Source organism: Geospiza fortis, unplaced genomic scaffold, assembly GCF_000277835.1.
Source record: "Geospiza fortis unplaced genomic scaffold, GeoFor_1.0 scaffold992, whole genome shotgun sequence".
NCBI lineage: Eukaryota > Metazoa > Chordata > Aves > Passeriformes > Thraupidae > Geospiza > Geospiza fortis.
The window spans coordinates 316,901-332,113 of record NW_005054625.1 but is presented as its reverse complement, the minus strand read 5'-3'; the positions used below and the strand labels follow the sequence as shown (position 1 = coordinate 332,113).

General features: G+C 59.2%; 1 protein-coding gene across 1 annotated transcript in view; it reads left to right on the top strand.

The window, feature by feature from the left end:
• The window catches only part of MED24 (mediator complex subunit 24), a 17,253-nt gene extending 3,955 nt beyond the window's left edge, over window positions 1-13,298 (top strand). The window contains 23 exon segments of the mRNA XM_031064750.1: window positions 147-220; window positions 1,262-1,485; window positions 1,927-2,038; window positions 2,510-2,660; window positions 2,853-2,966; window positions 3,715-3,762; window positions 3,888-3,937; window positions 3,939-3,959; window positions 4,277-4,363; window positions 4,663-4,774; window positions 5,325-5,467; window positions 6,100-6,137; window positions 6,742-6,824; window positions 7,961-8,139; window positions 8,232-8,331; window positions 8,622-8,797; window positions 9,156-9,420; window positions 10,072-10,253; window positions 10,507-10,600; window positions 10,922-11,021; window positions 12,500-12,577; window positions 12,686-12,834; window positions 12,933-13,298. Coding sequence (XP_030920610.1) covers window positions 147-220; window positions 1,262-1,485; window positions 1,927-2,038; window positions 2,510-2,660; window positions 2,853-2,966; window positions 3,715-3,762; window positions 3,888-3,937; window positions 3,939-3,959; window positions 4,277-4,363; window positions 4,663-4,774; window positions 5,325-5,467; window positions 6,100-6,137; window positions 6,742-6,824; window positions 7,961-8,139; window positions 8,232-8,331; window positions 8,622-8,797; window positions 9,156-9,420; window positions 10,072-10,253; window positions 10,507-10,600; window positions 10,922-11,021; window positions 12,500-12,577; window positions 12,686-12,834; window positions 12,933-13,049 — 2,697 coding nt within the window. The 3' untranslated portion in view covers window positions 13,050-13,298.
• The last annotated feature ends 1,915 nt before the right edge of the window (window positions 13,299-15,213 follow it).

The window sequence follows — 15,213 nt, the reverse complement described above, 5'->3', positions numbered from 1 at the left end:
TCTCATTCAGGTGGCTTCGGGGCAGCTGCCAGGGGGAGTGTCCTGTGGCCGCAGAGGCTGGCCCGGCCCTGGAGGAAGGGCTTAAGCTTGTGTGGAGCTGCCGGAGCAGTCCCCGTCTGAAGCCTCTCTGTGTTCCCCTGCTCTAGTTCGATGACTTCTCCCGGGATTTGTGTGTCCAGTCGCTCTTGGAGATCATGGACATGTTCTGTGACCGCCTCAGGTACTGTGTGGTGTTCCAGCACTGCCAGCTCTGCCCTGGCTGTGCCATGGGCAGAACCAGGAACCAGCAGAGCCTGGGGGTCCTGTCTGATCCCAGAATACTCACCCTGGCAGAGGAAGGCAGGTTCCCCCTCCAGCTCTGTGTCCCTTACCAAGTTGCTGCCTCGTGAGTGCCAGCACGGACAGCAGAGGGAATCCAAACCCCACCAGCTTTGTGGGAAGCTGCCAGAAACTCCCCCTATTCTGAGAGAAACCTCACTGTGGTTTTCCTTCCCAGTTCAGCTGGATGGGGTGGGTGTAAGACCCATGGTCCAAGGGTCTCTATTTCCTTTCCCTCTGCACCTTCCCAGGCCCCAGCTGCATGTCCCAGTCTGGTCCTGCCCTAGGCACTGCCTTGTTTTTTTCCTTTATGCTTTTCCGCTGGTGTTGCAGGACCCAGGGGAGTCCAGACAATTCAGGCCACAAAAACTTTTTTAGAAAGCTCAGAAATCTTCCTGTTAACCCCTGACAGCCTCTTCTGGGAGGCAGGAACATGTGGCAGGGACAGTGGGAGGAGAAGGAGGATGAGGAAGGCTCTTCAATGAGATGAAATGAAGCAGCAGCAGCAATGAATATGCATCAGTGGCAGATGTTGACAAGGAGCTGTCGCTGGCCAACTGCAGAGCCGGCCCTTAATCCTCTCCTGCCTGCTCTGATCCTCTGCTTAATTTGATCAAAACTTCTGGCCCCAATGATTTGTGCATCAGGAGGGGAAAGCGTTCACCTCTCGCAGCGCGCTGATCAATGCTGAGCCTCCCTTAGCAAGATAATTTGATTAAAAGCTTGGAAAGTTTCCCTGTAGTGGAGAGGCCAGCGAGGAGGCTGCATGGTGGGGGCTGGGGGTGTCTCCTTCCCCCTGGCACAGCAGGGATTCTGGTGGAGCTGCAGCAGAGGAGTGGGCTGGGAGCCCAGGACCTGGCTTTGGGTTCTCTAGCCTACCCAGTGTCCGTGCCTCAGTTTCCACACTCACAGTGAACATATTCCCACTTTTCTCCTGTCCCAGCTGCCATGGCAAGGCTGAGGAGTGCATCAGCCTGTGCAGGGCGCTGCTCAGTGCCCTCACCTGGCTCCTGCGCTGCGCCACCTTCTACGCCGAGAAGGTGAAGGATCCTCTGGAGCAGGCAGCAGCGGAGAACCAGCTGAAGATGTGCCTGGAGAGGCTGGAGAAGGTGCTCAGCAGCACCAAGAACCGTGCCCTGATCCACATTGCCAAGCTGGAGGAGACCTGTACGTCCCTGCCCTGCATGCTGGCCCTGGAGAGATGTCATTGGCACCTCTCCCTTCCCCCTGCCCGGCTCCTGCCGCATTGTCCCTGCGGCTCCAAGCCCATCCATCTTCCAGCCCTGTTGCTGGAACCGTCTCCTCCCTGGCTCTGTGCCACTCTCTGCCCCCTCCCCTGTGTGCTGCCTTTGGAAGAGGAGCAGAATTAATGTGAAGGCTGTGGGAGCTGTTCCTGGGTGCGCTGTGCTCCCACAGCCTGGCACAGCCCCACGCCTTCATCTGTGTCTGGCCAGGAGGCTGTGCCAGGCTGGGCTTGGGGTGGGACCTGCTGGGAGCACACAGATCACCAGTGGGGACTCCCAGCCTCTTCAGCCTGCTGTGGGCCTTGGAACTGGCCTGCTTGGTTTCCCCATTTCCCTTCACTGAATCCCTGCCTTCCCTCCCCAGCCTCCTGGAGCACCGTGGAGCAGTCCCTGGTCAAGCTGGGAGAGAACCTGAACAACCTGGGCAGTTCCCCGCTGCGGAGCCAGGCTGATGACTGCGTGTCCCTCATCAAGAGGTGGCTGTGTGCTGCTGCCCCACGGGCTCAGGGGGTGAAATGGGTCTGAGCCTTACTCTGAGTCCCCCAAAATCCTGCTCTGAGGCTCCTGCCTGCCTGCACACTGGCTCCCTGCTTCCCCGTCCCTTCCCTGCTCCAGCAGGGGCTGCCCAGAGGAGAGAGGACAGAGCCAGTAGTGGCTTGTTGCAGAAGAGTCTTACCCAGGGGTTGCTCCTCTGGTGACCCTGAGACCTTTTACTATCCCTCAGCTGCTCTGGCCACACCAGGGCTGCTGTCCCTGCTCTGGATCCCCCTGGAATTGCTCCCAGGGCTCGAGGGCTTGGCTGAGCCTTGGAGCTCCTAGGTGTTCCAGTGCCTGCCCCAGGGGCAGCAAAGGTCAGGGGTTTGGCCAGGGAATGGGAGTGGGACAGGAGGAGCAGGAATCTGTCCCTGCAGGGCTCCAGTGACCCTGTGCTGTCCTCTTCCACCCAGCATCCCCACCATGCTCTCAGTGCACTCAGAGCAGCTGAACAAGACAGGCTTCCCCACCGTGCACGCCGTGGTGCTGCTGGAGGGCACCATGAACCTCACAGGAGAGACCCAGCCCCTGGTGGAGCAGCTGATGATGGTGAAGAGGATGCAGGTACAGAAGTGACAGTGTGTTCTGCTCAGGCAGCCTGGGGCTGTGGGGCCAGGCCATGTGCCTTCCCTGTGCTGGTCCTGCTCCAGGGGAGCAGCAGGAGCCCATCAACACCTCAGCAGGGCTTTGGCTGTGCTGGGGGATGTGCTTTGCTGCCAGCCCAGCACTGGGAGGGTTTGTGTGTGTGCCCCACAGCGCATCCCCTCCCCTCTCTTCGTGCTGGAGATCTGGAAGGCCTGTTTTGTGGGCCTCATCGAGTGTCCTGAGGGCACAGAGGAGCTCAAGTGGACAGCCTTCACCTTCCTGAAGGTAGGACCCAGCCCCAGCACCAAATCCCTGCCTGCTGCTGTCCTTTCCCTGCTCCTGCTGAGGTCTGAGCTCTGCCACAGCAATCAGTCCTTCTTCCTTGCAGTGTGCCTCTTGGGGTGCTCACACCCCACAGTGTGCCCCTTGGGGTGCCCACATCCCACAGTGTGCCCCTCACCCCACAGTGTGCCCCTCACCCCACAGTGTGCCCCTCAAGGTGACTTCCACCCCACAGTGTGCCACTCACCTTGTGTCCCTTGGGATGTCTTCCAACCCCACAGTGTGCCCCTCACCCACTCAGAATTCCCCTTGGGTTACCCCCACACCCCAAAATGTGCCCCTTAGGGTGTCTCACTCCTCACAATGTCCTCCTCAGGGTGATCCCCACTCCCCACAATGTGTCCCTTGGGGTCTACCCCACCTGAGCCCACTCCAGCCCTCCTGTCACCCCCTGAGCATCAGCTTTGCTGTCAGGGGCCTCTTTTCGGCCCAGCCTCATTTTGCTTGGCAGACTGAGTTTTCCTGAGATGTTTTGGGGGAAGTGTGGCTCCAGGTGATGGTGGAAGGACACTGCAGAGGGGAACAGGGGCACAAAGTCCCCTGGGTGCACACGCTGCTCCAGAAATGTTGCTTTCCTGGGGCTGGGAGAGCAGCTGTGTGCAGCTCTGTTGGTGTGGGCTGCTGCTGCTGGGGGGTCCCAGCTGTGGCATGGGGTCTGCCCTCATGTCACTCTGTGCCCTGTGTTTTTCAGATGCCCCAAGTGCTGGTTAAACTCAAGAAGTATCCCCAAGGGGACAAGGTGAGACTGATGGTGCTGTACCTGCACGGGGAAATGTTCCCTGTCCCAAAAACCTTCCCTGCTGGAGCAGGTGGGGACAGGGGGAGGTGGGCTGGTGAGCTGAGTGTTTGCTTTGTGTTTGTCAGGATTTCACTGAGGATGTGAACTCTGCCTTTGAGTTCCTGCTGAAGCTGACGCAAAGCCGACCAGCGCTGCAAGTGAGTGAGTGCTCAGCATCCCCCCCCTGCCACAAGCACCCTGTCCTCAGTGTGGGGTGCTGGGGCAGCTCCTGGCAGGGCTGGGTTGGTTTCTGATCCCATTTCTTCTTCCTGAGGAGCTGCTGCTGCTGCCACATGCGTGAGGCAGTGAGGGTGTGACAGCTGAGTCGTGTGTGTGACACCCAGAGCTGCTCTGGACCCTGCAGCACCCTGAGAGGGGTGGGACAGCAGCCAGCTCACGATCCCCCTGCCCTGTGGCACTGTCTGGGGTGACAAGAATGCTGTCCTTGGGGCTACAGCTCTCCTCTCTCTTCCAGCTGCAACTGCATGAGCCTGCTCCTGCAGGAGTGCAGCAAGCAGGGGCTGCTCTCCGAGGCCAACATGAACAACCTAATCGACAAACGGTACAGCCCCCACAAAGTCTGGGGAACCCCCACAAGGGGGGCTGGAGCAGCTGGTTTTGGGGGGTACATGAGGGAGCAGCTGTGCTGACACTGAGGGACTGCACCTGGGACATGCATGGTGGCCTGGAGGGACAGGATGCTGCTTTTGGGACAGGCTGGGTACAGGCAGAGTCTATCCCCTCAGACAGGCAGCTGGTGGTGGCCTGAGGCAGTGGTTGTCCCTTGAGGGTGCCATGGGTGGGTGGAGGGAGGCAGGGTGATGGATTCCTACACACTGGCCCTTCTTTGGGGTCCCCCAGGGCCGCAGACAAGGAAAACTCTCCATCGCTGAAATCGGCCGAGAACGCCAATATCCAGCCCAACCCTGGGCTCATCCTGAGGGCTGAGCCCACTGTCACCAACATCCTGAAGGTCAGTGCCCTTCTGCAGCCCTGCTGGGCTGGCTGGGCTCAGGCCTGGAGCCCTTTGCCAGCAGCATCAGTCTAAGCAGGCAGCCAGGGTGCTTGGGAGGCGCCGGGTTTCTTCCTGCCCTGGGGTGGAGTAGTGGAGGAATCACTCGAGCATTGCTGCTCCATTGTGGAGATGAGGAGCTCCCCTCCTCCTTCCCAGGAGAAGCTGTCAGGTGGCATGTCATCAGTGCCAGCAGCCTGAGCCCAGCCAGCTCTGCCCGGCCCGCTCAGCTGCTCTCTGTATCTCCCCTCTTCCCGGGGGACTCCCCCTCTCCCTGTGTCACTCTGGTTATTTCGCTGCTACTGAGTGACAGGGGATGTTTTCCTGCTGGAGGCAGGGGCTCAGAGGTCTCCATTCCACCTCTCCCAAATCCTGCAGGTCCCTGTTCCTTAAGGTCTCAGGGATAGCTCTTGCAGCTGGTCAACTCTATACCCAAAAAGCTGGAGTTTGCTGCTACTCTGTAGCACACATCTCCCATGACTTCCATTTCCTCTTACTTTTTGGCTTGTAGACCATGGATGCAGATCACTCCAAGTCCCCCGAGGGCCTGCTGGGGGTCCTGGGTCACATGCTGTCTGGGAAGAGCCTGGGCTTGCTGCTGGCAGCAGCAGCAACCACTGGGAAGCTGAAATCCTTCGCTCGGAAGTTTGTCAAGTGAGTGTCCACATGGGTGGCACTGTGACTGGTGACCAGGGGTCTTGGGGAACAGGCAGCCCCCTAATCTGCCCCCTAAATAGGCCTGGATGTGCCTGTGGCCCTGTGTAGCATTGGAGAGGACTGGGATCTCAGGGATGCTGCACCCCACAACACCCCATCTTTGCATGAACAGGACAGAGAATTGGAGCCAGGCTGGTCTGGGGTGTTCAGAAAACTGAAGGCTGTGGCCAAGCCCTGGATCCAGGGCAGTGTGTCCCTGCCTTCTGCAGGCACACATGTCCTAACCAGTGCACACACAGCAGCACACCCGTGGGGCTGTGTGATGGGCTCCCCCAAGGTGCCTTGGGGGGTCTGTGCTCTGAAATGCCCTCAAAGCTGGCTCTGGGGAGAGCCCCTTGGTGTGAGTGAGCAGCTTGGCTGGACCTGTGTGGCCACAGGGAGCAGAGACAGGGAGGAGGTGACGTCCCTGTGGTGCTGGAGGGTATCTGCAGAGATGGGCCTTGCATCTCCTGCCCCTCTGTGCTGGGCTGGAGTTTGGGGGGGTTCTGCAGGCCAGCCCTGCTTGTGTCAGGGCTGGGAATTGTGTGGTTGGACTGATCATGCTTTGCTGCCACTCTCTGCCCCTCCAGGCTGAATGAATTCACCAAGCAAATCACCGGGGAAATCTGTGAGTGCGTGTTTGTCCGTGCGTGGGGTGATTGGAGCTGTGCCCCCCCTGCTGCCCCAGCTGGGGTGCTCTGGGGCCTGCCTGGGTTAAACTGGGACTGGCTGTGGCACCAGAGCCAGCTGAGCTGTGCCAGGCCTGGCTGGGGGTGCTGGCAGGGAGGGGGCCCTGTGCCAGCAGGGATCTGGGGACATGCTGCCTTCATGTGTGTGTCCATTTCAAATCTGGGGTGTTCCCGTGGGCTCCCTCTCCCCAGCTGAGCCTGGGGGCCCCTTGGCTCCCTCCCTGGAAGGGGTGATGTGTCAGCACAGCCCAGATAAGGACTCTGACTCTGTGTGATGAAACTTGCAGAATGCTCTGACCTTCCATGGTGAGGGGGGCCCCACTTGGGCTGGGGCTGCCCAGAGGAGGCCAGAGCTGCTCTGGGGGCTCAAGCAGGGGCAGATGAGGTGGGGGGAGGCACTTGGAACATCCCTTTGTTCACACTGGGGGGATTAAAAACTCTGTGTGGGGGAAACAGGGCCCTGGCCCCCATGCTTGTGGGGTTCTGCTTCCCTCCTCCTGCTGAGGCCAGAGAGCCCCAAGGTTTTTATTTCTCCTCCCTCAGCCAAGAGTGGCCCAGTCCGGGCTCTGCTCTTTGACATCTCCTTCCTCATGCTGTGCCATGTGGCCCAGACCTATGGCTCAGAGGTAAGGATCCTTTGAGGGGGATGAGAGGGTGGGACTGGATCCTGTGAGGGAGGGGAAGGATGAGGCTGGATCCTAAGAGGAGCTCTCAGATCTGCCAGCTCAGCCCCTGCTCTGCTGCAGCCTATCAGCCTCCTCTAGTGGCCAGCCTGCCACTGTCCCTGCAGCCACTTCATAGCCCAGAGCACAGCACCCAGTGCCTGTCACCTGGAAATCTGTCCCTGGGGCTCTCTGGGTGCCAGGTGGTGGAACAGGACTGGCTGTCACCTCCCTGAGGACTTGGGCTGTGCTCCATTGGTGGGATCAGTGGGAATGCTGCTTCCAATGGCCTTGCAGCTCACCAGACTGCTCCCAGTTTGCCCCTCCAGTTTGGCACTGGTTGGCATGGCCAGGCAGTGTCAGCTCTCCCTGTCTAAGGAGGAACTCCCAGCCCTGCTCGGGAAACCACTTTTGGTGTTTCGACATCTGTGTGTGCTGGGAGGTGAAACGATACCGAAACCCTGGGAATGCAGAGAGGGGGAGAGAAGGGTCCTGCCCAGCCAGCCCAGGGAGCAGGGAGGGGAGAACAGGCAGGGATGGATGTGCCCAGGGCTGTGCAATGAGATCTCATCCCCCCCTCCCATCCCAGCAGCTTGCCTGCCCAGCTGCTGCTGAACAGATGTGCGAAACTTTTTTTGGACAAAAATAGTGTCCCCTGGGTGACACAGGCTGAGGGGAGGAAGTGACATGTGGGGTTCCCAGCTCATGGCCCCTACAGGGGTGACCCCAGCCCTAGGGACCTTATGTTGGCTTGTTGGGGTGGGGGAACAAAGGACTTGTTTGAGCTGGACACTGTGACCCCGTGGCCACACTCCCAGCTGGCCTGGCATCTCTGCTCTGAGCTGGGCTGTGTTCTGCTGGGAAGCACCCTGGTGTTAGGGGAAACCACAACCCACAGAGGGGAAACCAATGCCTCAGAGGGCCTGACCAGTGCCCTGCTGGGGCCTGACCAGTGCCTGTCCCTCCCTCCGGGCCACAGGGCGGCGCTGTTCCCACGGCCATGAGCACCCCAGGGTGAGGAACAGACCCCAGGGTGAGGATCCCCAGCAGGGTCCCCACCTGGGGATGGGGATGCAGACCCCGTGTTGGTTCCTTTCCAGGTGATCCTGTCAGATTCCAACCCTCCAGGTGAGGTGCCCTTCTTTGAGACCTGGATGCTGACCTGCATGCCCGAGGAGGGGAAGATCCTCAACCCCGACCACCCCTGCTTCCGCCCGGATTCCACCAAGGTGGAGTCCCTGGTTGCCCTCCTCAACAACTCCTCCGAGATGAAGCTGGTGTAAGAGCCCTCCCGTGTGCCCACCCTGCCAGGTCTGGAGGGAGCCCCCAGCCCCACAGCTGGCTCTGAATCCCCATCTCTCTCCCTGACAGGCAGATGAAGTGGCACGAGGTGTGTCTGAGCATCTCAGCTGCCATACTGGAGATCCTCAATGCCTGGGAGAATGGAGTCCTCACCTTTGAGTCGATCCAGGTGGGGCTGCTGGGGGGCAGAGTGGAGCTGAGGAGGGGACAAGGGTCCAGAAGTTCTGGGGTACTCTATTCTCCTGCCCTGGTCGCTCTGGCAGCTGCCTTGGAGATTGGAAGTGGGATGTGGCTCCAGCCCCTTGTTCCTGCTCCAAAGTGCCCTGTGGGTGGCAGTGGGACTGGCAGGGACAGTGTCACCCATGGAGGAGACAAGGGCTGGGACCTTGCAGTCAGGACCCACAGCCCTGGGAGGTGATGGCTGCACACCCACCTGGCTGTGCTTATCTTCTCTCCTAGAAAATCACAGAAAACATCAAGGGGAAGGTGTGCAGCATGGCAGTGTGTGCAGTGGCCTGGCTGGTGGCCCATGTCCGCATGCTGGGCCTGGATGAGCGGGAGAAGTCGCTGCAGATGATCCGGCAGCTGGCCACGCCCCTCTACGGGGAGAACACGCTGCAGTTCTACAACGAGCGGTGAGCTGGGGCCACGGGCCTGCTCCTGCCCTGCAGCTGTGTCCCAGGGCCACAGCTCCTGCCCTGCTTCCCCTTTTCCCCTTCCTGATCCTGTGCCATCTCCTGCCCTGCTTCTGCTGCCCAGTGCCATGCTGCCTCCTGTCCCCTTTCCACTTTCCAGTGCCATTGTCTCGTGCCCTTCTTCTTATTCCTAGTGCCATGTCATCTTCCCTGTTTCTGCTTCCTGGTGCCATGCCATTGTCCCTGTTTCTGCTTCCCAGTGCTGTGCCATTCTCTGTGCCCTGCTGTCCCTTCCCAGTGCCATTCTCTGTGCCCTGCTGTCCCCTCCCTGTGCCCTGACCCCATCTCTCTGTCCCAGCGTGGTGATCATGAGCTCCATCCTGGAGCACATGTGTGCAGACGTCCTGCAGCAAACGGCCACGCAGATCAAATTCCCCTCCACTGGCATGGACACCATTCCCTACTGGAACCTTCTGCCCCCCAAGAAGCCCATCAAGGAGGTTCTGACCAGCGTGTTCACCAAGGTGCTGGAGAAGGGCTGGGTCGACAGCCGCTCCATCCACATCTTCGACACCCTGCTGCACATGGGGGGTGTCTACTGGTTCTGCAACAACCTGGTCAAGGTATGAGAGGGCAGGAGGGACTCCTAGTGCTGGGCAGGGTGCTGAGGCCAGGAATAGTGGGTCTAGTTTGTGTTCCCAGTGTCCTGGGTTCTCAGGTAGCTGTTGTTAATTGCTGCCCCGAGATGTGCAGGATGTCTCTGCTTCGGCCTGTGCGGCTGAAGAACGAGTCTGGACTCTTCACTTTTCGGTCTTGAGGTTGTTTATCAATTCTTATCTATACAATTTTCTTCTGCCCAGGCCGAGGTCTGCTCAGCAGGGCAGCCACAGGCACTCTGACCTGGTGTTGTCCTTTTATACTACAAACTACGTAGAACATATTTACACTTAATTCCCAACACCTATCAGCTGTGTTAGACAGTGCACTTCTACTCTAAACCAATCCCAAAGTGCCAACATCACTGCAGAAAATGGAGAACAAGAAGAAGAAGTAGAAAGGCTGGGCACGCCCAAGTTCCTCCATCTTGTCCCCATAACCCCCATACCAAAAATCCTGCTGTGTGCCAGGGTCTCCGAGCCCCCCGGTGGGGTCCTCAGCAACTCTGGACACCCAGAGGGATGCACTGAGTTCTGACACTGGGTGTCCCTGGGCTGGGTGCTGGGACAGTTCTGGCACTGTTCTGGGCAGGGCCACCTCTCCCCTCCACCCTGCAGGAGCTGCTGAAGGAGACGAGGAAGGAGCACACACTGAGGGCTGTGGAGCTGCTCTATGCCATCTTCTGCCTGGACATGCACCAGCTGACGCTGACACTGCTGGGCCACATCCTGCCCAACCTGCTGACAGACTCCTCCAAGTGGCACACCCTCATGGACCCCCCCGGGAAGGCCCTGGCCAAGTAAGACCCTCAGAGCAATGGAGACTGCCTCCTCAAGGCCTCTTTGGGGAGATGGGGGGATGATCTGTGCTGGGATGAGGATCCCAGATACCCAAATCCCACCATGGCTTTGGCAGTGCCAGCAGTTCCCACTCTGGTCCCCATTCCCTGCTGTCCCCTGAGGAGGAGGAGGAGGAGGAGGAAGCTGCTGTGTGCCACACCCCATTGTCAGGTGGGCTGGCAGCACCTGGCTGTGTCCCTGCTCTGTCCCCAGGCTCTCTGTTTGGTGTGCCCTGAGCTCCTACTCCTCCCACAGCAAGGTCCAGGCCTCAGCCCGGCAGAAGAAGAGGCACAGGGAGGACATTGAGGTGTGTCTGGGTGGGGCAGGGGCTGCCTGGGGGCTCTCTGTGCCCAAAAGCAGCAGTGGCTGGGGAAGGTGAAGGAGGCAGGAGTGGGTGGATAAATCCAGACTCCCTGCCCAGCTTTTCTGGCTTCTCTGAGGCCTTCCAACCTTAAAATTCAGGATTCTCCCTTTTCTTTTTTGGGCAAGGGGCTGTAACGAGCTGCTCAGCGTGTGTCCAGCTTAGACTGGGGTGCTGTGGGTGAGCAGAGATCAGATGCTGGGCTGTGGGGTGACCAGCCCTGTGCAGGGTGAGGGGCTGGTGGGGCTGACCCCTCTCTCCCCCCAGGATTACATCAGCCTGTTCCCACTGGATGACACCCAGCCCTCCAAGCTCATGAGGCTGCTGAGCTCCAACGAGGAGGATTCCAACATCCTCTCCAGCCCCAGTAAGTGCAGGAGGGGAGGGGGGAATGGCTGCCCTGCCTCCCTGTCCCTTTTGGGTGTGAAAGGGGCATTTGCACAAAACCCCTTCCCTTCCCAAACTGGCCGGGTGAGGGTTTAGAGCTCTCAAGTGTTTTTTTGAGTTATCTTGGAGTTTCTGCATTTGGGAAAAGCCAATTTCTTTATTTTTCTGGTCAGAACAGCTTCAAAGGATGACATTACCCTTTCCTTTCATACCAATGCCCCACACCCTAGGAGCTCAGGGGGTCTTTGTGTCCCTCTAGCCATCCCTCATGAGACCACAGCTGGAGGTGACATTCCTGGTGTCTGGGGCCAAATCCTGACATTCCAGTGCTGTTAACAAGGCTGAGGCAGAGCGGATGAGGCCCCTGGTCACATCCTTGTCCCTGCAGCGTCACGGGTTACGACAGCTCCGGCCGGGATTTGCTGGGGGGGTCCATGTCCTGCCCAGTGGGTGCTGTCACAGTTCCCACATACATTGTCCACACTCCTGGGCAGTGAGTCAGGACATTCTCAGGTCATTGTTTCTCCCTTTATCCCAAATTACTCTAGATATTAGTTTTCGACACATCCATTGACCTTCAGTTTCAGTTTGGTTTCATTACTGTTGAAATATGGGCTTTTCCCTTTATTTCACTTATCTTCTTTTACCTCCTGAGGCAGTCCCACCTCTTCCCAGTGACATTCAGGACTTTTTTGGGCTATTTGCTGCAGTGATGTGGAAATGCTGCTTCCTGCAGCCACCATGTAACTCATGTGATTCCATGAGAAAAGTGTGGGAGGGCTTTCTTTTTCTGGTGAGCATCCTCAGAGCAGCACAAGGTGGATCCTGCAGATTAGGGCAGGGGCTGTGGGGTGTGCACAAGATCCTTCCCAAAGGGATTCCCATCCCATTGGAGCAGACCTGACCCAGTTCTTCCCACAGGAGTTGCCCAGCAGTACTTCACAGCTAGGGTCAGCTCAATCCTCCTGGTCTGTCCCAGGATTTGCTGCTAGATTTGGACGTGCTTCAGCTCTGATAGCTGGATTGCACCCTGACAGTGAGATGGGAGGGCTGCTGTGCAGCTGTTGGACATCTGGCTCGCACACAGGATGTGTAATGTGTGTGTTGCTGCTGTTCTCCTCTGCTGCTGATCATGACACTCATGACACCACGTGTCACATCCCAAAAGCAGTGTGGGAAACCTGCCTGGGCTCCGTGTGGGCTGGCAGAGGGGACAGGGATGGGGCAGAACCATCTGTGCTGTGTTTTTGGGGTGCCCCACTGGCACAGACTGTCAGGTACAGGGGTCCTAAACCTCTTCTGCTCCACAGTTGCCTCATGGCAAAGCCCCTCCCAGAGCTGGGTGACCTCGAGTGTCCAGAGCTGGGTGACCCCGAGTGTCCAGAGCTGGCCAGCGTGGGCACAGTGGCTCAGCCAAGGGGGCCATGAGGCTGTTCCTGACTCTGTTCCTGCCCACAGATCGTTCCATGAGCAGCTCACTTTCTGCCTCCCAGCTCCACACTGTCAGCATGAGGGACCCTCTGAACCGGGTGCTGGGTAAGGTGGGGATGGCTCTGTGGGGTCACATCTGACCACTGGGACACCAGTGGGAAGGTCAGGCCTCCCAAAAGTCACCTGACTGTTGCTGTCTCCCTGTCCCCACAGCAAACCTCTTTCTGCTCATCTCTTCCATCCTGGGGGCCAAGACAGCTGGCACCCACACCCAGTTTGTGCAGTGGTTCATGGAGGAGTGTGTGGAGTGCCTGGAGCAGGGCAGCCGTGGGAGCATCCTCCAGTTCATGCCCTTCACCATGGTGGGTCCAGTGACACCCCTATCCCTGCCTGGGAATGCCCCAGGGGCCCACAGCATGTGGGACACACTCACCCGTGCTTCTCCTCTGTCCCTGGGCAGGTTTCAGAGCTGGTGAAGGTGTCCACCATGTCCAGTCCCAAAATTGTCCTGGCCATCACTGACCTCAGCCTGCCCCTGGGCCGCCGCGTCGCCGCCAAGGCCATCGCTGCCCTGTGAGCTGGGCTGCTCCAGCCAGGGGGGATCCCTGCTCTGGGGGGATCCCTGAGGAGCCCAGGGATCCCTGAGGAGGAGCCCAGGGGTCTCCCTGGTGCTCTGCATGCCTGGGATGGCCCCTGTCACTGCAGCTGCTGGAGGGCTGCTCCTTCAGCACACAGAGCCATCTCCTTGCTCTGCCTCATGGCACTTTTGAGACTGAGACACCTCCTAATTTTTTTTATTCTGTAAATCAATCCTTTTGTACAACCAGCTTTTGCCTCATCTCATTTGGGCTTCTGGGACTCCCCAAAACCCCTCGATCCTGGGCCAAACCCTGTGCTGAGCAGGAGTGGAAATCTCCCTCACCCTGTCCTGGACCTGAGAGTGGCTGGTGGGCTGCCTGTGCTGCTCTCACTGGGTGGGGCAGGGATGCTTCCCTGCTGTGCTGTCAGCCACAAGCAGGATCTTGTTGGGAATTCTGCCTCATGAGCGTGAGGTCTTGTTGGAATTCCTCCCCATGAGTGTGAGTTCTTGTTGGAATTCCTTTCCATGAGTGTGAGTTCTTGTTGGGATTCCTTTCCATGACTGTGAGTTCTTGTTGGAATTCCTTTCCATGAGTGTGAGTTCTTGTTGGAATTCCTTTCCATGAGTGTGAGTTCTCATTGGGATTCCTCCCTGTGAGTTCAGTCCATGCTGAGCACGGGCAGTGGGTGAGTAACTGTGGCCTCAGCAGCACCACACCAGCCTCGTGCTGGGACAGGCTGCCCTGGGACAGTCCCCACACCCTGCCAGCTGCTCCAGCAGTGAATCCTCCAAGAGCTGTCATGAACTCTTGTCCCCGAGGCAGTGGCAGTGCCAGGGCAGCTGCACCACTGCCCCTTCCACTGGTGCTGACTCACGAGAAAGGGGAAAGTGGGGCCAGCAGGTACCAGCCCTTCCCTCAGGGCACTGTGACTCCAGTGGGGTTCCCAGCCCTGTTTTGGGGGGCTCTGAAGGGAGATGGGGCACAGAGGGATCCTGGAGTGGTGCTGCAGGGGTTGGGTCAGTGCTGGCCAGTGGGATGGTGACTCAGGGTTGGGCTGACCCCATCTGATCCCAGCATGAGCTCAGCTCCTGGCAGCCCCCAGGCTCTGCTGGAATGAGGGACCCTGATGCACTTGGGGTAGCTGTGGGTGTTGCTGGTCCTTGGCTTTCACACACAGAGCATCTTCCCCTTCCCACTGCCCTGGTCCCCATCCGGGGCAGCCAGGAGCAGCTGCGGGGCTGGGTGGGGCTGATGGAGCCCTGCACACACCGGGATGGGCTGGGATGAGCCTGATGCTGGTGTGAGTCCCACCCTGAGCTGGCACCGACCCCCCCGGGCACCTCTGCTCGCCCAGGGGCGGCTCTTTACCGTTAGCCCGGAGCAAAGAGCGGGACCTGGCGTGGCCTTCCCAGCTCTGTCAATATTTGCCGAGGCAGCTCCATGCCTGGTGTTGGCACCGGCGCTTCCCCTTACAGGAAGGGGCTGGAGCAGGAGAAGGGGGAGAGGAAGGAGGGAACTGCCCACCCCATGGGTGAGGGCTTCCCCCTGGCAGTTTGTGATCCGGGGCTGGAAGTTGGGAGGCAGGAACTGGGAGTCCTGGCACCCCCCCCAGCACTGGGCTCTGGCCCTGTGTGGCTGGGATGAGTGTGGTGAGGGATGCTGCTTGTCATGGGATGTCAGCGTGGGCCCAGTGGCAGGAAATGGGGCTGGTGAAGCTGGGACAGCCCAGGGTGGGCAAACACCCATTGGGGAGAGGCTGGGGGTGCCCTTAGGGGCTTTCTAGGGCAAGGGAGATGCCCAGGGCTCTCCTGACATTGCTCATCCACATTGGGGGTGCCCCTTTTGTCCATCCACTCTGCCTTCCTCACTGCTGAAGGCTTCCTCCCACCATGGCACATCCCTGGGCGCTGGGAGGGCTCCTGGCACATCCCTGGGTAGATTCCCCGTGTCACAGCAGCAGCACAAGGGTGGTTGGAGACCCCCAGTGCCACCAGCTCTGGGATGAGCCCACAAACCAGCTCTGGGCACGGTGCTGGTGCCCTGGGCGGGCGCGGGCGGCTTCCGGAGCTTTCTAGGAATCGGCTCTTGCCCAAGCAGCCCTGCGGGTGTGGGAGGAAGTGGCCATCCCACAGCACCTCCTGACCCTCAGGCTGGGGTGGG